Source organism: Balaenoptera acutorostrata, chromosome 12, assembly GCF_949987535.1.
Source record: "Balaenoptera acutorostrata chromosome 12, mBalAcu1.1, whole genome shotgun sequence".
In the NCBI taxonomy this organism is placed as follows: Eukaryota; Metazoa; Chordata; class Mammalia; order Artiodactyla; family Balaenopteridae; genus Balaenoptera; species Balaenoptera acutorostrata.
The window spans coordinates 69,349,409-69,370,330 of record NC_080075.1 but is presented as its reverse complement, the minus strand read 5'-3'; the positions used below and the strand labels follow the sequence as shown (position 1 = coordinate 69,370,330).

Sequence of the window (20,922 nt, the reverse complement as noted above, 5' to 3'; positions counted from 1 at the left end):
AAAAGGATGGCCTTGAGGGACCGCACCTGGGCCTGGGGCTTAGCAAGCAGCCCCACCTGCGGGGGGAAAGATGACTTTTCATCAGACTTGGATGCTCTTCCCAGATGAGGCCACTTCTCTCATCTTGAGCCCCTGAGCCTGGAAAGGGTGAGGCCGAAAGAGAAAGCGAGAGGGACCCACTGTTCCCGCGGGCGTGACACAGCGCTCCTCTGACAAACCCGCTCGCCCGCAGCCCGAAGGCGAGGCCAGGCCACTGCTCGGGGCCTCATTCGTCTTCACAGTGGCCCTGGGAGCATGTTTCTACTGCTGCCGTAACAAATTACCACACCAACCTAGCGTGGGTTTGGTTGGGCCCTCTGCTGAGGGTCTCTCCAGGCCGCGATCAAGATGTCAGCAGGATCAGGTTCCCTTCTGGGGGCTCTGAAGCTTTCGAGTTGACTCAGGTTGTTTGCAGAAGCCAGTTCCTCGCGGTCGCAGGGCCGCGGTTCCCTTCTCCTCGCTGGCTGTAGGTCAGGGGCCCCTGCTACATCCACGCTGCTCCTCCCTCTTCACACCCGTGGCAGCCAGGCCAGTTCCTCCCAGGCTGCGAACCTCTCTGACTGCTTCCGCTACATCTCCTCTGACTCCAGCCGGAGAAAGTTCTCTGCTGCAAAGGGCCCGCGTGATTGGACTGGGCCCACCTGGACACTCCAGGCTACTCTCCCAGCTTCAGATTCAGGAGCCTTAATCACATCTGCAAACTCCCTTTTGCCGTGTAAGGTAACCTCCTGACAGGTTCTAGGTGAGAAGATGCTCTCCGTGACCAAACTTTACTCAGGCTCGCCCTCTCTCTGACTAGGCGTGAACTGTTGTTCCCTACCCTCGTCAGGCCTGAGTCCCATTTTAGCAAGAATCCTGCTAAGCCGGTTTAGAGAATCCATCCCCCCAGGCTGCCCCGGCCCCCATATCTGATTACCCTGGTAAGAAGCCTTAGGTCAGTGTAGCAGAATTCCCCCCACTTTGTTTTTAAATTAAACTTTTAATGTTGAGATGATTGTACATTCACAAACAATTATAAGAAATAAAATAGAGACCCTGTGTACCCTTCATGGTTTTCTCTAATGGTACTGTCTTGCAAAATTATAGTACATGAATTTAACAAAGATATTCACATTGATACAATCCATCAATCATATTCAGGTTTCCAAGTTTCATGTATATGAATTTGTGTGTGTGCATGTGTGTATTTACCTCATGCAATTTTATCACATGCATATGTCCATGTATTCACCAGTAAAGACACAGAAGAGTTTCATTACCACAAAGATCCCTCATGCTACCCTTTTAATCACACCACCTCTCTCCTCTCCCGTCAACCTCACCTTTAACCCATGTTAACCATTACTATTTCCTTCATAATGTTGTCACTTCAAGAATATTATCCCCCCCACTTTTGATGTTCCCTCTTAGTAATTTCCATCCACCGCCCCCCACCCCGCTCCTTGGATCCAAATCCCCACCTGTTCTTGTTGTATTTGGAGCTGAGCCCCATACCCCCCAGCCCTGCCATTGCGATAGCCTTGACACCCATTGTGAGAGTCCTGAATAAAGTCTTTCTTACCATTTTAACAAGTGTCAGAATAATTTTTTCTCTAACACGGGGATTAGGGCGGGGATGTATTTTGGTGGAGGCCCTTCCCCTACCACGGGGATCACTGTCTCCACTTTAAAGACTTGGAAACAGTGCGGTAAAGCAACTTTCCCAAGGACACACAGCTAGTGATGACTGCAGGATTCAAACGTAGGCCTGATTCCACAGCCCATGTTGACACACAGGAGTGTGCCTGCCAAACCTGACACAGCCTGATGTCCTTGACTGTGTTCTGGGGATGGGGGAGCTGGTGGTGGCAGCTTCTCTCTGAGACCCTCATCTCTCTCCTCAGCGCTGTCTTTTGTATCTGCTATGCTTTAGAAATCCCCCATTTTAAATCCAGAAATCCCATACTCTCCCTTCATATATGTGCCAAGGTCTCCATTTTGGAAAGGCACACCTCCTACCCCACCACTTACACACACACACACACGCGCACGCACACTTTCACTGGGCAACAGGTTCCTTTCACCTCTAAAGACCAAAAGCTAAAGTGAGTAGATGTATTAGATATTTTCCATGTATCCTGTGTTACGAAAATTGGAGTTTAAACATCCAATTTTAATGCAAAGCAACTTCTGAAAAATAAAAGGCTAAAAGCCACATTTCCCTAAAGCCTGTTGCTATGCTGAACTGCAGATGTAATTATCAACACTTCAGCTCCTCTTAGAAACGCTTTGTGCGAATGATTGCACCAGGGTCGGGCTGCTCGAGTGCATAGCGAGTGCATAGCGGGGGCTGGCTTTCAAGTGGCCGCTTGGGGCCGCTCCCGGCAGATGAAAGTGAGATGGGCGGGCCAGGCAGCGTGCCACTGAGGATGGTCCCGGTCACCCTGGCCAGAGCCTTGTCCGGTGATCTCATGGACTTCTGTGCTGTGAAATCAAGTCAGTGCAACAAAGGCAACTACGTCTGGCACACACAGAAATCCCACGTCTTGGGAAAGGAAAGACATCTTTACCCGCCATTGTTCTTCTCCACAGGCTCTGTTTAATGCGCGGAGACTGACTTTAAATGGAGCCTCAGAGCGGTGTACATGTGGTCCTTCCCACCCTGAACCCCCTTCCTGGTCAGTCTCCCGCTTTGAACACACATTCAGCAAGCAGTTTCCACCGCTCCAGGCATCGAGGTCGAGAAGTTGGATGAGTGTTCTTGTAGGTGGAGGGTGGAGGGCACAGAAGAAAAAACAGACAAATACACGAGAGGGCCCAGTACCAGAGTGGAGAGGAGAGCAGGGTGCTGAGGGCAGTGGGCAGAGGGTGGGCAGGGAGGGTGTCCTAGTCCTGGGGGAGGCCAGGCAGCCCCAGAGCTGTGATCTGTGGCCATTCGGCACTTGGTGGAGGATGGAGGCTGGGTCTCTGTAGACGGCTGGGCGTGTCCGGGCAGCGCAGGAGGGTCTGTCAGTGCCTCTGGACTGAAGGCTGGGGAGGTGGGCAAGGTCAAGGAATGGTGTGGGCCTTGTCTTTAGGACAAGAAGGGGCCACAGGGGGTGCCAGACCCGGGAGGGTGGAGAGATTGGCATTTCCAAGAGCACTTTGGCGGGAGTGTGTGGGGATGGCTTTGAGGGGAGCAGACTGGAGGTGGAGAATCCTTTAGGAGAGTGAGAGGGGGATGGACATGAGTGATGCTGAGGGGAGAGGATCTTCAGGACTTGGAAGCAAGGGGCCCTCTTGCCACACACTGGAGCTGGGATTTTTTACTCTGACATGCACATTCCTTTACCCCTCTTCACCATCTGTCCTTTGCAGGTGGACAAATGGGACCTAATCAGACTTATAAGCTTTTGCACAGCAAAGGAAACCATAATAAAATGAAAAGACAACCTATGGACTGGGAGAAATATTTGCAAACGATGTGACTGACAAGGGCTTAATTTCCAAAATATACAAAAAGCTCATACAGCTCAATATCAAAAAAACTCCAAACAACTCAATCAAAAAAGGGGCAGAAGACCTAAATAGACATTTCTCCAAAGAAGACATACAGATGGCCAACAGGCACATGAAAAGATGCTCAACATCACTGATTATTAGAGAAATGCAAATCAAAACTACAATGAGCTACCACCTCACACTGGTCAGAATGGCCATCATCAAAAGGTCTACAAATAACAAATGCTGGAGAGGGTATGGAGAAAGGGAACCCTCCTACACTGTTGGTGGGATTGTAAGTTGGTGCAGCCACTGTGGAGAACAGTACGGAGACTTCTTAAAAAACTAAAAATAGAACTACCACACTACCCAGCAATCCCACTCCTGGGCATATATCTGAAAAAGACGAAAACTCTAATTCAAAAAGATACATGCACCCCTATGTTCATAGCAGCACTATTCACAATATCCAAGACATGGAAACAACCTAAATGTCCATCAACAGATGAATGGATAAAGATGTGGTATATATATATAATGCAATATTACTCAGCCATAAAAAAGAATGAAATAATGCCATTTGCAGCAACATGAATGGACCTAGAGTTTATCATACTAGGTGAAGTAAGTCAGACAGAGAAAGACAAATATCATATGATATCACTTATTTGTGGAATCTAAAAAACATATATAAATAAACTTATTTACGAAACAGAAATTGATTCACTGACATAGAAAACAAACTTATGGTTACCAAAGAGGAAAGTGGAGGGTGGGGGAGGGATAAATTAGGAGTTTGGGATTAACATCTACACACTACTATATATGAAATAGATAACCAACAAGGACCTACTGTGTAGCACAGGGAACTATATTCAATATCTTGTAATAACCTATAATGGAAAAGAACCTGAAAAAGAATATGTATGTATACGTATAACTGAACCACTTTGCTGTACACCTGAAACTAACACAGCATTGTAAATCAACTATACTTCAATTTAAAAAAAAAGCACTGCATGTTCTGGCATGTAAAATGCTAAAAAAAAATCCAGAAATGACTTTTAAAGTGCTGGGAGCTGGCTTTAGTATAATGGAATGTTGGAATTGGAGAAAACAGTGTTTCCTGTGATAGCTGTCTGCAGTGCTTTTTTTGTGATTTAAAAACTTTTGTGATGGATTGTAAAATGTCTCTCCCACACCTCTCCGGAAGCCCCTCCCTACTTCCCTGGTCCAGTCAGCACTTGGTGATGCCAAACCACTGGGAAACCAACAAGAGGAGATCACCCTGGATGTGAGCAGGTGTGTGTCAACAGTGCTATAAAGAGCAGGTACTGGTCGGTTGGACCAGAATGTGACATCATTGAAAATAACACGCTGCCTGCATCCACACGTGGCTGTCATGGAAAGGAAGGATCACACATACTTTGTGTGGGTCAAGAGGGCAGAACAAGGCCTGACTGATGGAAGCTGGGTTTCGACTTAGAAGAATTTTCTAACAATTCAACACAAAAATTCTCAACAACAGAACCTACCATACTGTGAAGCAGCAAACACATCATCGTAAGTAGCATTCGAGCAGAGATTGGATGACTGCTGTCTATCAAAAGGGCTGCAGAAGCTCTATTTACAATAGCCAGGACAGGGAAGCAACCTAAGTGTCCATCGACAGATGAATGGATAAACAAGATGTGGCGTGGCACATATATACAATGGAATATGACTCAGCCATAAAAAGAAATGAAATTGAGTTATTTGTAGTGAGATGGATGGACCTAGAGTCTGTCATACAGAGTGAAGTAAGTCAGAAAGAGAAAGACAAATACCGTATGCTAACACATATATATGGAATCTAAGAAAAAAAAAAAAAAGGTCATGAAGAACCTAGGGGCAAGATGGGAATAAAGACACAGACCTACTAGAGAATGGACTTGAGGATATGGGGAGGGGGAAGGGTAAGCTGGGACAAAGTGAGAGAGTGGCATGGACATATATACACTACCAAACGTAAAATAGATAGCTGGTGGGAAGTAGCCGCATAGCACGGGGAGATCAGCTCAGTGCTTTGTGACCACCTAGGAGGGGGGATAGGGAGGGTGGTAGGGAGGGAGACACAAGAGGGAAGAGATATGGGAACATATGTATATGTATATCTGATTCACTTTGTTATAAAGCAGAAACTAACACACCATTGTAAGGCAATTATACTCCAATAAAGATGTTAAAAAAAAAAAAAAGCGCTGCAGAAAGGATTCAATGTACAGGAATAAAGGCTAGAGCACATCAGGAAGAATCATGAGAGGTACTGTGAACATTAGGACATCTGATGGGCTCTGCCCAGAAGGAGAGAGATCTTGTCCCCATTGAAAATGTCAAGGGTGTACCCAGCTCCAAGTTCTCCCAGGCTGGTGCAGGCAGATCCCCCCTCAAACCCCACCCCAAAGACCCCCATGGCATCCCAGGACTGAGTCCCAGTCAGGGGATTTGGTTTGGTTTGTGGGAACTGGGATTTTCTGTTTTGTTTGCCGAGCTTCCAACCTGGCCCCCACATGGCAGGACACGGACTTTTCTGATAGATTTCTCTACACTGTCCAGTTTAGGAGAACAGATGCTGTGGGTCAGGCCAAGAGCCATAAATTTCCAGGAAATAACTCTTAATGACTGAGGAAGAAAGCCATAACGCATCCTGGAGACAGGGACAGGAGAAAACAGGGGCAGGGGACAATGTACGGGATTACCGCTAAATGCCAGGACGAGCCCCATGGATCCTTCTCCTGGCCTGCGCCACTGCTCGGGGAGCCCGTGCCAAACACGCTCCCCGGTACCCAGGAAGGGGAAGGGGCCCTGACACCCCGGACTCTTCTTCTTCCTCTCTTGCGGTTTATTTTTTTATTTTTTTAACATCTTTATTGGAGTATAATTGCTTTACAATGGTTCTCCTGCGGTTTTTCAACAAATAGTTACTGAAGCTTCCTTCGTGGCAGGCACCATACTGGGCAAGGGAGATGGCCGTGAACAAAGAGACCAAATCCCTGCCTGGTGCAGCTTACGTGCTGGTCATCTCTTAGGTCTCACCTGCTGGAGGGAAGAAATGGCAACTAACGTGTATTGTGTCCACATGGTGCCCAGAGGTTTTACAGATTTACCTGAATGGATTTCCACAGCAACCCCCAAAGCATCCCTGTGTTACACTTTTAACACACGAGGGAACTGGAGGGTCAGTCATTGTCATCATCTAGATGGGATGGGTCTCCGACTACTTTCTTCTGTATCTGCACATGGCAGCCCTACACCACTGCGGCCACACCTGGCCATCTGTTTACACAGTTCTGGAACACGTAACCCAGCCCCTTCCCCCTCCCCCACGGCTTTCTCTGCGCGAAAAGATAAGGGCTTCTGTAGCATTCACCCAGACCCTCCTCATTAACCCAGTGCCGAGTGCTATACGCCTAGACCAGCCAACAGATGTGATCCAGATGTTAATGGCGTTGCTGTCCATCCTCCTCCTCATCCTTTTTATCCCCAGTCCCCTTCCAACTCCAGATTCCCAAGTTCAGTACTCCCAGCTCAAGCCTGCCTCTGGCCCTCAGACTTGGTGCTCCTCCTTGGTCTTTCCAGCTTTTGCATCTCAACTTCCCCCTAATGGTCCATCCGGGCGTGTTTCCCTGGTCCTCAGCATCCATGTGGCCCCATGGATAAATCCCCTCCTTCCCTCCGCCCTCCCAGCAACCACTCCTCTGGTGCCCCATGTGGTCTTCCCCCAAAGGAGTGACCCGCTCCCCATCTCCCTGGCCCTCATCCCAGGCACATGTGGTCCAATGACACGGAGACCCCCGCCCTAGCCCCTGGATGCAGAGACAGCGACTCACCGAAGTTCTCCCCGCCCCAGATGTCCATGTCCATGTCATACTTCCCCAGGTAGTCGAACCAGGATTTGTCCATCACGAAGAGCCCTCCAGCTATGATTGGAGTCCTGTGCGTTTGGAAGGAAAAGTAGGAGGGTCAGTCGTGGGAAGGGGGCTGCTGCCGTGTTCTTCTGTCCTGGTGGTCCTGACCTCGAGGCCACATTCTTCCCGTTTCCGCTCCTCTCCAGAAAGACCGACACATTGTCCACTTGCCTCACACAGGAACATGCCCCAGGGCTTTTCCCTTTGACCATGAATCTCCTGACCCTGCAGACAGGCTAATATGCTCGTCCGCACACCTCCTGCGGGGCAGTCGGGATTTGCTCAGAGACCCGGCTGTTCAGAGGGCCTGGGGAGCCTCCCCCCGGCTTCTCCCACAGGCCCTGCCCAGCGGGGCTCTCCCGGGAGCTCCACGACAGGGAGCGGGGACCATGGGCCACTGACCAGGCAGGGAAGAGGGGCTGCGGCAGCACCTGTGAACAGCACATCCATTTCTTGAGACTGGACTCTCTCTTCTTTTTTTCCCTCTCTTTCCTTCTGCTCTAGATTGAGTTATATCCCCCGGAAAACATGTTGAGGTCCTAACCCTGAGTACCTCAGAATGTGACCTTATTTAAAAAGAAGGTCTTTACAGAGGTGATCAAGTTAAAATGAGGTTATTAGGGTGGGTCCTAATCCAATAGGACTGGTGTCTTATAAAAGGGGATATGTAGTTGCAGAGACAGACATGCACAAAGAGACGACAATGTGAGGAGACACAGAGAGAAGACGGCCCTCTGCCAGCCCAGGAGAGGGTCCGGCACAGCCCTCAGAAGGAAGCAACCCTGCCAACACCTCCGTCTTGGACTTCCAGCCTCCAGAGCTCAAGACAGTATGTTTCTGTGGTTTAAGCCACGCAGCCTGTGGTACTCTGCTGCAGCAGCCCTAGTAAACAAACACGCCCTCATCTTCATTCTCTTTCCTTGGAGTCCTCTCCCAAGCTCCCCTCCCCTTGACCACTGAAAGAGATTCCAGAGAAGCCACTTGGAAAGGAAAGGGCTGCAGAGTCCAGCCAAGCAACCCGATAAGCACAAGGACGCATGTCTGCAAGAATCAACAGCTCGGGTGGGGTGGTGGCAAGCCCTCCGGGACCTGGCCCCTCATTCAGTGGGTCCAGAGGGCGAAGGGCGTTTTCTTCCATGTCAGACAGTTAGTTGACGGGGAGCAGGTCAGAAGCTCGGTCTCCCGATGCCACGACACCCTACTATCCTCTGGGAAACACTTGTCCTCTGATGAGCAGAGATATTCCCACAAGAAGAGAACCTGCCCCGAAAACCCTACCCCTGGGACAGAGGAGGGACACTCAGAGGCAGCTGTACCATCACCGCCTTGTCCTTGACTTTGTCCAGGTCCACTGCCACATCAGACACTTCTGGCAGCAAGTAACCGAGGCACTGGTGTGTGCTGCATGGCCCTGAGGACGGTGAGAAGGTTCTGCTCTCCCTTTAGGAGCGAATGGCACTATCTGGCATTGCCACGTGGCTCCAACCTCCCTCTCGGCATCACTCCAGATCATGAAAGCTGGAGGAGGGAGGAGGGGCTGGCAGGTAGATGCGACAGAGGTCCCACTGCAAAGTTCTCCCAATTCCCACCGTTTGTCTGAGTGTCACCACTCAGCTCTTCACAGCCCTTTGAGTCTCAGTTTGACTTAAGTTAGTTCAATGAAAATGATCAAACATTTACTCTATGGCAGGCCCCGAGTTGCCCCTGAAGAGCTCAGAGTCCCCCTGCAACCCCGGCAGGAGCAATCCCCGTCCCGTGGTCTTCTCTCCACATCCTCAAGCACTTGCTGGCCTCCTGACGTTGCACTGGAGGCAGGAAAGTTTTAGCTTGGAGGTTCCCAGCAGGTCTGGGACACATGCACCCTCCAGTCTTGGAAACACTGAAGCCGCACACACGATGCAGACACCGCTGGGTGGACCCCTGTGCTCTACTCTACGCCGAGCCCTCAGATGGGCCTGAACCCCAGGCGGCCATCTGGCCACTGTGCTGTGGGTCACAATGGGGTCTGGAAGTGAGAATGTAGATGAGGACAAAGCCATCTGCAGCACCGCAAAGGCAGCCCAGGGCTGACGCCCCTGTCGTGTTCTTGCGTGGGACACGGCAGTCGCGTGTGTTAGTACATAGCAGCGGCCATGCCTCGACAGCAGCCTCTGCTTACAGCAACGGCTCACTCGACCTACCTGGGCCGAATCCTGACATCCAGCACCTGAGGGCTAAGGAACCATCTTTTCCCTTGTCAGAGGCTCAAACGGGACCATCTGGGACCCTCCAATGCTTAGCTGGAAGCGTAAGTATTGACATGGCATGTGCGTGGGTGGACAGCGCTGGGCAAGTCCTCAGCACAGGTCTCCACCGGCCCCCATCCCTTCAGCAGAAGTCTCCATGAGGATGCAAACCTCCTAAAATAAGGGCAAAGGCGGTGCTGGCCTGGCAAAGGGACCTCTTGGTTTCTGCCCAATCGTTCGAGCACCTCACGTGGACTGCTTCCCTATACCACGTGACAGTGGGAAGGGCCAAGTAGTTATGAATCTGCCGCCCCCAACCCTTGCCCTGACTCACCTAATGGGCTCAGTGGGGTCCAGGCGCCGAGCCTTCTGCGCTGGTGTGAGCTGCTCCCATTGGAAGTGGAGGCTCCAGTCAAACCCTGAAACACAGCATCCGCATGGCTGACTTGGTCTCTCTGATGTACCTGCAGACCTTGCTCATTCCGTCCCTTTACTAGAAGCTCAAGAACATACCCAGTTTCCCAGGTGGTCCCAGGGATAACAGGTCTCACCTAAGCTGGTCGGCAACAGAGCTTCCTGATTTCCCTTCCACGGCTTCCTTCTTTCTCTACCCACTACTGCCTCTCTGAGCCTTCTCTGCTGGGTGGACTTAGGGAACAAAGGGCACAGGATAAAGAGTGGGAGTTGACAGAGCCCAAGAGTGGGACCCAAGGGGGACATGATGGACAGTTATGGAGTGTGGCCCCTGGCCAAGAGTCTCGGGAGTGGGGGCGTGTAAGCAGGAGGTCTGTGAGGGGCTGAATCACCCCAAATCCATCTTGAGGAGCCAGCACTCAGCCCTGGGCAGAACTGTGGTAGGCCTCGAGGAGAGGGAGGCACCCAATGCTGAGATGCTGGAACAATTCAGGCCCCACATTGGAGGGGGGCCCTTGCTTCCCTTGAATCCTCAGGCCCTGGAGTGACCCCATGTTGGAGCTAGAGCTCAGGGGGCTGGGAGTGACCTGGCCCCTCCCCGGCCCTTCCATTCACAGTGCCCATGGTGAGGGCCACCCTGGAGCTACTGACATTACAGGATACAGGGCTGGAGGTTCCAGACAAACCACTAGGAGATTTTTCTCACTTTCCCCCTTGGCAGCAACGACTAGGAGAAAAAGAAAGTCCTTCCTGGGCAAGGGCGTTAGCCCCACTCACCCCCTCTAAGTTCTGTGGCCGACTCGATGTAGTTGAAGGTGTCCAGGTGGATGATATCGATCACGGGGCACACCACCCGCGTGTAGTCCTGTAAAACAGAAGGCCTGCACGCTCAGATGGCCATAAGGGAGCCAGGCCGGGGCTCGGTAGGGCCTCGCCCTGGGAGGGCCGGAGACTGGGTTCAGGGCCTTGACTGAGAACTTTCCTCTCTGGATCTCAATGTTCTCATCTATAAAATGGGCCAACAGACACGTGACCTCTCTAGTTACGATGCCTACAATGCTAAGAGCCTTTCCTTTACTCCTGGGCGCCTTCTCATGGCCACGTAGTCATGGTGGAGACACGGGGAGGCTGGCTGGAGCGTGCTGCACACTGAGAAAAGGGACATCAGGAAGAAGGGGAGCCCTGAAGTCCTTCAGTGCCACGGGGCTCTCAGGAGGCAGAGGACACAGTCAGCCAGGAAGGTGGCCTCGAGCCTGCAGCTCCAAGAAGCAAAGCCACACCTCCACAGTGGGAATTTCCCAATACTTAATGTCTACGCCTATGGTTCACGGTCAAGTTGATGCGTAGCATCTCCAGAAATTCCTAACTTCAGTCGTCACCTGTGATAATCAAGTCTGTACATCCAGCCCTGACGTTGCTCCTCACTTCCAGACTCGGGTGGATCCAGTACACCGCCGGCCCCTCCATGTGGACGCACACAGCCCTTCAGTGGTGCCCTCACCATCTTCTCCCCACACACGCTCCTTCCCTTGGTTCCCTATTTCTGTCAACATATCCCCCCTTCCTCCCCAGCACTAACTTAAGAAGCTACACCTCTGCCCATCAACTGGATCAATCCTGCTGACTGTAACTCTAAAACTGCTTTTCTGAATGGATGCTGACTCTCCCTTATCCCCTCGAGCCTGGCGAACACGGCAGTGGACTCCCAGCTCCTCCCCATCCTCATCTCACCGCTTTCCCTTTCATTCTACAGGTGGCTGACAGAGTTGTCTTTCAAATCTCACTCTGTAGCTCAACAGCTAAAAACTTGAATTGCCTTGAAGATAAGGTTCAAACTCCTTAGCCTGGCATCCAAGACCATCAAAAACAGGCCTGTTTCTAGCTTTCCGGCTTCATTGCTTGCTACTTCCCCCAGGCTACCCCGCTGATAAGCATCAAAGTCATCGAGGGGACAGTTTCAAAATCTTCAAGACAAATTCACCAGTTCTTGGGGGCCATCAAGGCATTGCATATGTTTTTAAAATGTTCCTTGATTCTGGATGAACACTCCCGTACTGGTATGCAGGAGGGGAAACTGGGCTCCCATGGGCAGGATAATTGAGCTGTGACCAGGAGACTCAGTGGCTGAATGGGAATCCAGCAGCTGGGAGGAGACAACAGGACTGGGCCTACAAGGCAGGACCACTTTTCCAATCCTTCGCACCTACCACCCCTGGTCAGCATGGGCAGGAACTTCTGTTTCTCTTGCAGTCATTTAATTTCCTGGTTCAATCTCTCCCATAAATAAGGCCGTCTTCTAATTTTAAGCTCAGATTCACCGAGCACCCGCCTTGACATTCACAGACTTAATCTGGCCCTGGGCCTCCACACACAACTCATCTCCACGGTGCCAAGGTGCCTCTGAAGCCAACTGAAGTTCCAATTTCCCGTGGAAGGAAATGCTCATTTTCAATGCATTGCTTCCCCCTCTGGGATGTGCACAGATGCTTCCTGTACAGCACCTGCCCAGCTGCCACAGTGCTCTGGGGCCACTGTCACCATGTGTCCGTGTGTATATGCACACTGCATGCATGCACAACCATCCACCACCCACACCAATATCTCCACAGAGACACACCTCAAAGACATTCTCCTGACTTGAATTCTGAAATGTTCTCAGAAGTTCAGAGACTGATCTTCTTCTGTGGGTCTGACAAAGTCCTCTTTTTGCCTTTGTCTGCTGAGTTTGGGCCTCTACAGCTTCACTGAGTCTTTAGGTAAAAACCCTTGTGCCATAAAGGATTAACCTAAAGATACGTTTAGCCCTTGCCCAACTCCGGAGAGGTAACTTCTAAGCCCTTGGCATGTTCTGCCTATAAAAGTGTCTCTGTTTACCTGGGACCCTGGGGTTACACCAGATAGTCTATGCTAACGGTGAGATTTGTGGTGATGGCCTTGGGTCACGGGGTGCCAACTCAACTTGACCTCTGGAGGGGCATGGAAACCGTGGCGGTGATTAGCCACGTCTATGTGACTGACCTCCAATAAAAACCCTGGACACCAAGGCTCGGGTGGACTCCCCTGTTTGGCAACACTCCGTGCATATTGCCACACACCCTGGCTGGGGGCAGCAAGTGCTGCCCGCACACCAGCACTGGGGGGGGGGACAACTGCACGATCGTGCCCGGAACTCCCCCCGTGCACCTCTTCCCGCTGCTGATTTTAATCCAGATCCCCTGGCGGTAATAAACAGTAACTTTGCGTGTAGCATCTTTGCCAAGTTCCCAGTCCTTCTAGTGAATTATTGAGCCTGAGTGTGGTCTTGGGGACCCCAAACTGCAATCCTGTTTTTTTTTAATCTTTCCTCAATATTTGGAAACTGCAAGGCAAAATAAAATGCTGGACCTTGGCCACAGGCTTCCCCAGAAGCCACCCATGGGCTCTGCCTCCAGGGCTATGACAGACTCCGGGGTACTCTTCTGTAAGTTCTGAGGGTTTCTGTCCTTCCACAACTCGGGTGTGACAGCTGCTTGGCTCAGAGTCATGGAGGCCAGATAGGCAGAGAGGGATGTTTGGGGCTAAGTGCTGTGTGGAGCCAACCTTAAGAGGGGGCTGCAGGAGACGTTAGACATGACCCCTCGAAGACAGGACACAAACCTCCCTGAGTGACCCTGGGGGTCATATCTGCTCCACTTCTGTATCCCTCAGCCCCAGGCCAGAGCTGGCTGGGCAGCAGGTGTTCAGCTGGCATTGGCTAAAAGAGGGCAGCTATGAACTCTCTCTGAGGGCACTGTCAATGGCTAGAGGCAAAGCCGGTGGATCAATTACAGCTGAGCAAGATGGCCTCTCCTCACACAGGCTCAGGGATGGATGGACTCTCCATAAAGATGCCCAGACCCACTGCAGGTCCCCACCTGTGTGCTCCAGTGGCTTTATCTTTAAGGCTAGGTCCACAGGTAAGCTCAAACGGCAGCTGGTGAAATCCCCGGCAGATCCAGAACAACACGCCCTCCCCCTCCCCGACACAAATCCAAGCCCCAAGCCCCACTGAGAGCCAATGGCCATCAATCACCCCTCCAGTCATACCTCTCTTCTTCCTCCACCATCTCATATAATTAAAACCACATTGTAAACGGGCAATCAAAACACTTCTAGAGACGACCATTCACTCATTGCATCCACCAGCATCACTGAGCACCTACTATGGTTTAGGGACTGTGGATGGTACAAAGATGAATAAGACCTTGCTGTCTAGGGAAGGTGGTGGACAGAAGAGCAGAGGAGTACAATGTGGGGTCTCTGTTAGCCTGGAGGGAGGGATGGGGGAGCAGGAGGGGGGCCAGGGACCTGGGTTCCCATTCTGGTTCTGACATCTAGAATACATTTGACCTTAAGCAAATCAGCACACTCTGAGCAACTCTGTTTCTTCATCTATGAAGCAAAGGCAAATTATCATTTGCAAAACTCTCCTGCCTTCCTAACAGGGCTTTTGGAAGGAACAAGAAAGGAAGCATGTGAAAGGGCTTTGAAGCATATGTAAGCCATTATTTATATCAATTTGCCAAATGCTACAGGGATTGAAATTTCTTAAAATCTTTTTTTTCCTACTAAAGGAATATGTAGATAAGGGTGGCAGGGAAGAAGCCTCTGTTTAAAAAAGCCTAACAACTTGGTGCTTGTTTCAAGTATCATCATGTAATTGAAGGGAAGGAAGGGAAATCAAGGAGATTTTCCATGTGGAAAACACCAGCTGAGGACAGCTTCTGACAGCTCAAGCCCAACCTCTTTCTTATCTCTTTCTATTTTTGAAAATCCCAAACTCCAATTACAGCTTAAAATTTCCACTTCCACTCACAAGATCAAATCACGTTTTACTCTGAGATGAGACACGTACGAAGACACGTGGAAACAGAGGCTGACACACGCCCACACTCCCCATCCTGAAGGGGATGTCTCAGCAGAACCATCTCGTCATCAAGAGTCGGGGTCTGGTGAAAACCTCTGCAGGTGAGGGTGGGACCACAGTCTGGGGTTTGTCTGAGCAATCCTCTGCCATGAAAGCTTTAGGTCAGACAGTGGTGGGGACCGGGAGCTTGGCCTGGGGGGCTGAGCCCACTCTTGGGGCCACATGACTCCTATAGGAGGATTGCTGTGCAGGGATACACAAGAGAGCATTTTTTCAAAGAGGGCTTCAGAGATGGACTCAGCGCCACGGGGAAGGAAAGGGCCTCCAGGTTCATTAAGGCCGCCCAAGGAAAGCATCCTGCAGGGACACATCAGCCTGGAGGTCCTTATAGGTCAAACACCGAATTACCACACAACCCAGCAATTCCACTCCTTGGTATGCACCCCAAAGAATTGAAAGCAGGTACTCAGAGGAAAACCTGTACACAAATGTTTGCAGCAGCATTATTCACAATGGTAAAAAGGCAGAAACAACCCAAATGTCCATCAGTGGGTGAGTGGATAAACAAAATGTGGTATATACTGTGATGTTGTGATATGAAAAGAAATCTGAATTTAGCCTTTGTTCCTCCTAAAACTCTTGGAATTTCCTGACTGATTGGGGGTGACAGGAGTATCTTTTGTTCTCATAATAAGCCTTTTTCACTATATCTGAGTTCATACTAATGAGGTGACTCTTGGAGGAGGGGGGGTTGGTTCCCAGAGGAACCAACCATGTGATTAAAGGGCTGGAAATTGCAGCCCCATGCCCAACCCCCTCACATTCCCTTCCCCATTTGCCCCCTACCTCCAAGGAGAGGAGAGACGCTGGAGATTGAGCTCAACCACCAATGGCCAATGATTTCATCAACCATGCCTATGTAAACAAACCTCCATGAAAACCCTAAACAACATGGTTTGAAGAGTTTCCGGGTTTACTAAGAATGGACTTGAGGACACGGGGAGGGGGAAGGGTAAGCTGGGACAAAGTGAGAGAGTGGCATGGACATATATACACTACCAAATGTAAAAGAGATAGCTAGTGGGAAGCAGCCACATAGCACAGGGAGATCAGCTCGGTGCTTTGTGACCACCTAGAGGGGTGGAATAGGGAGGGTGGGAGGGAGGGAGACACAAGAGGGAAGAGATGTGGGGATATATGTATATGTATAACTGATTCACTTTGTTATAAAGCAGAAACTAACACACCATTGTAAAGCAATTATACTCCAATAAAGATGTTTAAAAAAAAAAAAAGAGTTTCTGGGCTGGGGAAGAAAGCAGGGTGTGGATTCCTTTTCCATGGTCCATCCCAACTCTCCCTCGAAACTCTGCCCAAAATAGGTGTTCGATAAATGTCTGGTAGTTAACTTAGAGGCATGAAGCGAGCCCGTTTTCCTCCTATTCCAACCTTATCACTTCCCGTTGCATCTAGTTTCGTATTATTATCATTTCCAAACTCTGAGCACCTTACTCTGTGACCACAGTGAGGTGACGGTGCCGCCCTGGGTTTGTCGTCTGTTAAGGGAGACAGAGAACTAAACCCAGAAAAGGAAATTGTAGGGTTAAGTGGGCAATTCTTGCTGGGAGTGATCCCAGCTGGCCACGCAGTCAGGAAAGACTTCCTGGAGGAGGGGAGACATGGGTGATGCCCTGGAGAGCAAGGGGGTTGTGGAGAGGAGGGGAAGGGCATCCAGGGACAGGAGGGGCTTGGAGGGAGATGAAGCAGTGGGCATGTCGGGCACGGTCAGGGAGGAGGAGCAGTCTAGCTTTGTAAGAGTGTTAGACTGGGGAGGCTTGCTGCATGTGTAGACGGAGCACAAAGGGAGGGGAGGACGCGGAAGGGCCTCCAGCGCCGGGCCAAGCCCCTCAACAGAATGGTCTGCTCATAACCGACTATGTCTCCATCCAGACCTCTTCACCTGGTTACATCACACACTTATACGAGCCCTCCCGATCTCAGAGAAAGTGGGCACGGGATGGGTTTTAACATCTAGGCCCAGGTGTGGGAACTTTGTACACCCACCGAGGTTCTCTCAACGGATGAACAAAGTTGGTAAGGATTTCTTAGTACTCTGAGCAGTTCACACATCTCAATTCTTTCATCCTCAAAACCGTCATTTTGCAATAGGAGTCAAGGAGCCACCTTGAAGAGTGAGAAGGAAATAACCACAGCACAGGGGAGATGCTGTTGAGGCAACACTGAGGGCCCTGGTGTTGGCGGTACCAGCTAGGAAATATCAGCCCAAATTATATGATTCTCCCGGAGGCTGTATCCTCACCTGTGAAATGGGTATGTTAAAAATACCCGGCTTCCCACTTCACAGAGCAGCTGCAGGAGACAGTAACTCACGGAGGAAATCAACAGCATAAATGCTAGTCACAGACACTGGCATCTAAGCATGCAGTGCTTTCTGCAGATCAAGGCAGGGGAGGGGTGGATGGATTTTTGGGAATATAAAATAATGATGGGAAAATTATTAAAAATTTTTTTAAAAATTTCAAGAGGAATAACTGAGACCCAGAGAGAGAAAGCAGACAGAGTTCCAGAGTAATTTAAGGGCAGACAGAGGCAAGGAACCCCCCGCTCCCACCTTGGCCTTTGGATGAGGGTGACACGTGGCTGGAGATAAGTCAGAAGCCTCAGGATTTGCGTTATGAGGCCTGGTTAATCCCACTGCCTCCTTTTCACAAATGACACTCATCAGGACTCCCTTTCTGGAACTTTCTAACGTCTGGGAGAAATCGTTCTGGGCAGTCCTCTTGGCCAGGAAGCTGCGTGTGTCACGTACCAGCCATCGGCAGCCCCACCTGCAGGCCTGCTGTGGGTGACAGTGTGATGCAAAGACGAGGTCCTGGGCTTTGTTCCACCGCTGCCTGCTGGGCGACCCCGGGGAAGGCCACTCTCCCCCATTCTCCTCATCTATAAAATGGGGACAGCAATCTGTCCCACCCACCCCCCGAGGGATTGAGGGCATACGTGAAGTCCTGAGCTTAGCAAAGCGGGGGGCACGGAACCCACCTCGCTCACCTCTTTGACCCTGTGCAGCAGGGGCTGGAGCCAGTCCCTGTTCACCTCACAGTGGCTGTCGAGAAAAGTCAGGGTGGTGCCCTGGGCAGCATCAGCACCCCGGATGCGGGACCGCACCAGACCTGCAGGAGGGACAATCGGCCGAGTGGGCGCCAGCGTCGCTCCATCGTCTGGGACCACACAGAACACACGCCCAAATGCATCCCACCCCCACCCCCACCCCCACCCCGGCCCCGCCCAGCAGCACAGACCCACCTTGCCGCTCGTTATTGCGTAAGCATTTCACCTTGGGTAGCTTGATGAGCTCTCTGCAGTCCTCGGCTGCAAAGACAAGAGGTCACGTGGATTGAGCGCCTGGGGGTGGAGGTGAGCCGGCGGAGTAGGTGAGGCAGCCCTGCCTGCCGTCCCCGCCCCCAACCGCGGTGCCCTGTCTTGATGCCAGGGTGCTTGTGGGCTTTGGAAGGGGCTGACTGACCACAGCTAGCAAAATACAACGTGGCCCAGTCTGTGCAAAGTGGCCGCAAGGGGGCCACTTTGGAGCAGGTCAGTCACACAGTGGCACCTGCGTACTTGCTGGAACACTGCCAGATGGGAAATCTTGGCATGGTCACCTGGGGACATTTCTGCCTTTTTATAGATCATTCAAAGCATGATCAGAGTCCTATTCACTTACGTGGGGCCTGATAAAAAGCCACTGGGAGGCCAGAGAATGGGTGAGACAAATTTTGGAGTTTCCTTTCAGTTCATGGACTCAGTACAGGAGACCCTATTTGTTAGGGGATCCGTCCGGTGTATCCCGTCACCCAGAGCTGGTTCAGCTCTCCACCATGCAGGGAAATGTGCTGGGATAGGCAAGAGACCCCTCCTAGGCATTCACCCTGGGTCGCCCTGGCGTGCCTGCCTGCCCTAGCACTCCTTGGCTCTGAACTCCACATCATAAGTTTTGATTTTGCTTCACTGGTTGGCCAACCTCAGCCTCTCTGCTTGGGCCTGGACTCTACAGAGTGACCACAAAGACTTACAGGGGCTTCCTCGGAGCCAGGTGCTGTTCTAAGCACTTCAAATATGCTAACACGTTCATCCTTATATAAACCATATATATCATTGTTATCTCCATTTTATAGGCAAGGAAACTGATGCGCATAGAGGTCAATAATTTGCCCAAGGCACACAGCTAGTGAGTGAGTCAGTGACAGGTCTCGGATCTAGCCATGCTCTAACCACTAAGCTATTCTGCTTCTAAGTGAATCCAGCAGCATTCCCGTCTCCAGCCTCAGTGTCAGCTACCTCCCAGCAGGACGAGTGTCTCCCCAGCTCCAACCCCTTTCTCACTAGGGAAGGGAGATCAGATCACTGAGTTTCAGAACTCAAGTCCGATCTGATTACCCTGGATCTGGTGCACAACACCCTTGTGCATGACTTCCAAGGTTCTGAGGCTGTGTCAGAGGTGTGGGTTTCCAGCCTTCCTACAGCAGACCCCAGGGTGGTAGCGGCTCCGACGCCCAGCTTCCAGCATCAGGGCTGGTGGGGAGAGGCTCCACTCTCCTGGGACTCGGAGCTGTCCCCAGTGGCCATCACCTGCTTCCCCTGGTTTGTCACTGGGAAGAGGCGGTTCTGGCTGCACGTGGCCGACTGCCTGCAGCAGCGCTGGGGCTGGGATGACGGCTCTCGGAAGAGGCGCCAGCACTGTCCATTCCTGAAGTGTAACAGTGTTTCTGCGATGATCGTGCCTGATCGTCAAACTGAACACACAGGGGTCTGAAACCTCCCACGTGCTTTTCTCGGGGAAAGTGGACTTGGATTGTGAATTTGGGTGGGACCAGGTTCTTGGACAGGATGACTAGGGGATGGTAATGACCAGTGGTTGGAAGGCTGGAAGGCAGCTGCTCACTGCATCATGGCCAAGTGATGGGATGTCCCAAAAACTGAACCCTCACCTCCCCACGAGTCCTGCCGTGGGAATGAAAGGAAGAGGGTAGGTGGCCTCAGCCCAGGCTGGTGGATTATCAGAGTATATGAGTGACGAATCTCTAGTCATGGACCCTGTTTCAGGGCTCAGGGTCTCTTTGAAGGTATGGGGTCTCTTCAAGTCCAGGAATGTAGGTTGGGGGCAGGGACACACATGCATACACACACCTACCTCATCAAGAATCTACTGAATTGATCTGGTTAGATCCTCAAAGACTCATGGCAGAGAACCCAAGACATTGTTTCTCAGACGTAAGGTTTATGTACTTCTTGAGCCCCGCCTGGACACTCAATGTCTTCCAACCTACTACAAACCCAGGCTTCTTCCACCCCCAGGGAACCAGTGGCCTCACCTCTGCTGGTTACACAGGGGCTGGGAACAGACATTTGTGTCCACAGCACAGGAGAGCGATGGTACTTACGGTCATTGCTAAAGTCATCGACTAATATGATTTCCTGGAGGAGATTCATAGGGGTGCGGTTTAATATGCTGTGAGATTGAAAGAAGAAAGATCATTATGACTTCCAGCGGCAAATACATGTATCAACCTGAGCTTTAAATAGACACCACTGCATTTGAAGAATAAAACTCAGAACAACCGAAAAGCTTTGTCCAGCCACACTGCTCACCTGTGAGCCACTGCGATACAGCTCTGCTGTGTCTTAGTGAATATCACCACCACCCCCCTAGCACCCAGAGATCCACAGCCACCCTCAACGACCCTCCCTCTCCCCGAAATCCTACATCACATCAGTGACCAAGATGTGCTGGTTTTCCTTGAAAAATATCACTCAAATCACCTTCACCTCTTATACCTCCAGCCTGATCCAACCTCTTTTGCCTGTTTTTTTTTTCAGTAGCCTGACCTGTCAGGCCATCCTCCCGTGACCTCCAGAGTGAGCTTTCTGAAGCATA

At 51.0% G+C, this 20,922-nt stretch overlaps 1 protein-coding gene across 2 annotated transcripts in view; it reads right to left on the bottom strand.

Moving 5' to 3' along the window:
• The window catches only part of GALNT14 (polypeptide N-acetylgalactosaminyltransferase 14), a 224,394-nt gene that overhangs the window by 25,576 nt on the left and 177,896 nt on the right, over nt 1-20,922 (bottom strand). Inside the window, exons 4-9 of one of the 2 annotated variants that reach the window (XM_057558278.1) lie at nt 20,429-20,496; nt 18,294-18,359; nt 18,030-18,160; nt 10,862-10,949; nt 10,005-10,089; nt 7,368-7,471 (exon numbers count right to left, since the gene is read on the bottom strand). In XM_057558278.1, coding sequence (XP_057414261.1) covers nt 7,368-7,471; nt 10,005-10,089; nt 10,862-10,949; nt 18,030-18,160; nt 18,294-18,359; nt 20,429-20,496 — 542 coding nt within the window. The remainder of the gene's footprint in view (nt 1-7,367; nt 7,472-10,004; nt 10,090-10,861; nt 10,950-18,029; nt 18,161-18,293; nt 18,360-20,428; nt 20,497-20,922) is intronic. The other variant, XM_007191374.2, reaches the window with a different exon arrangement.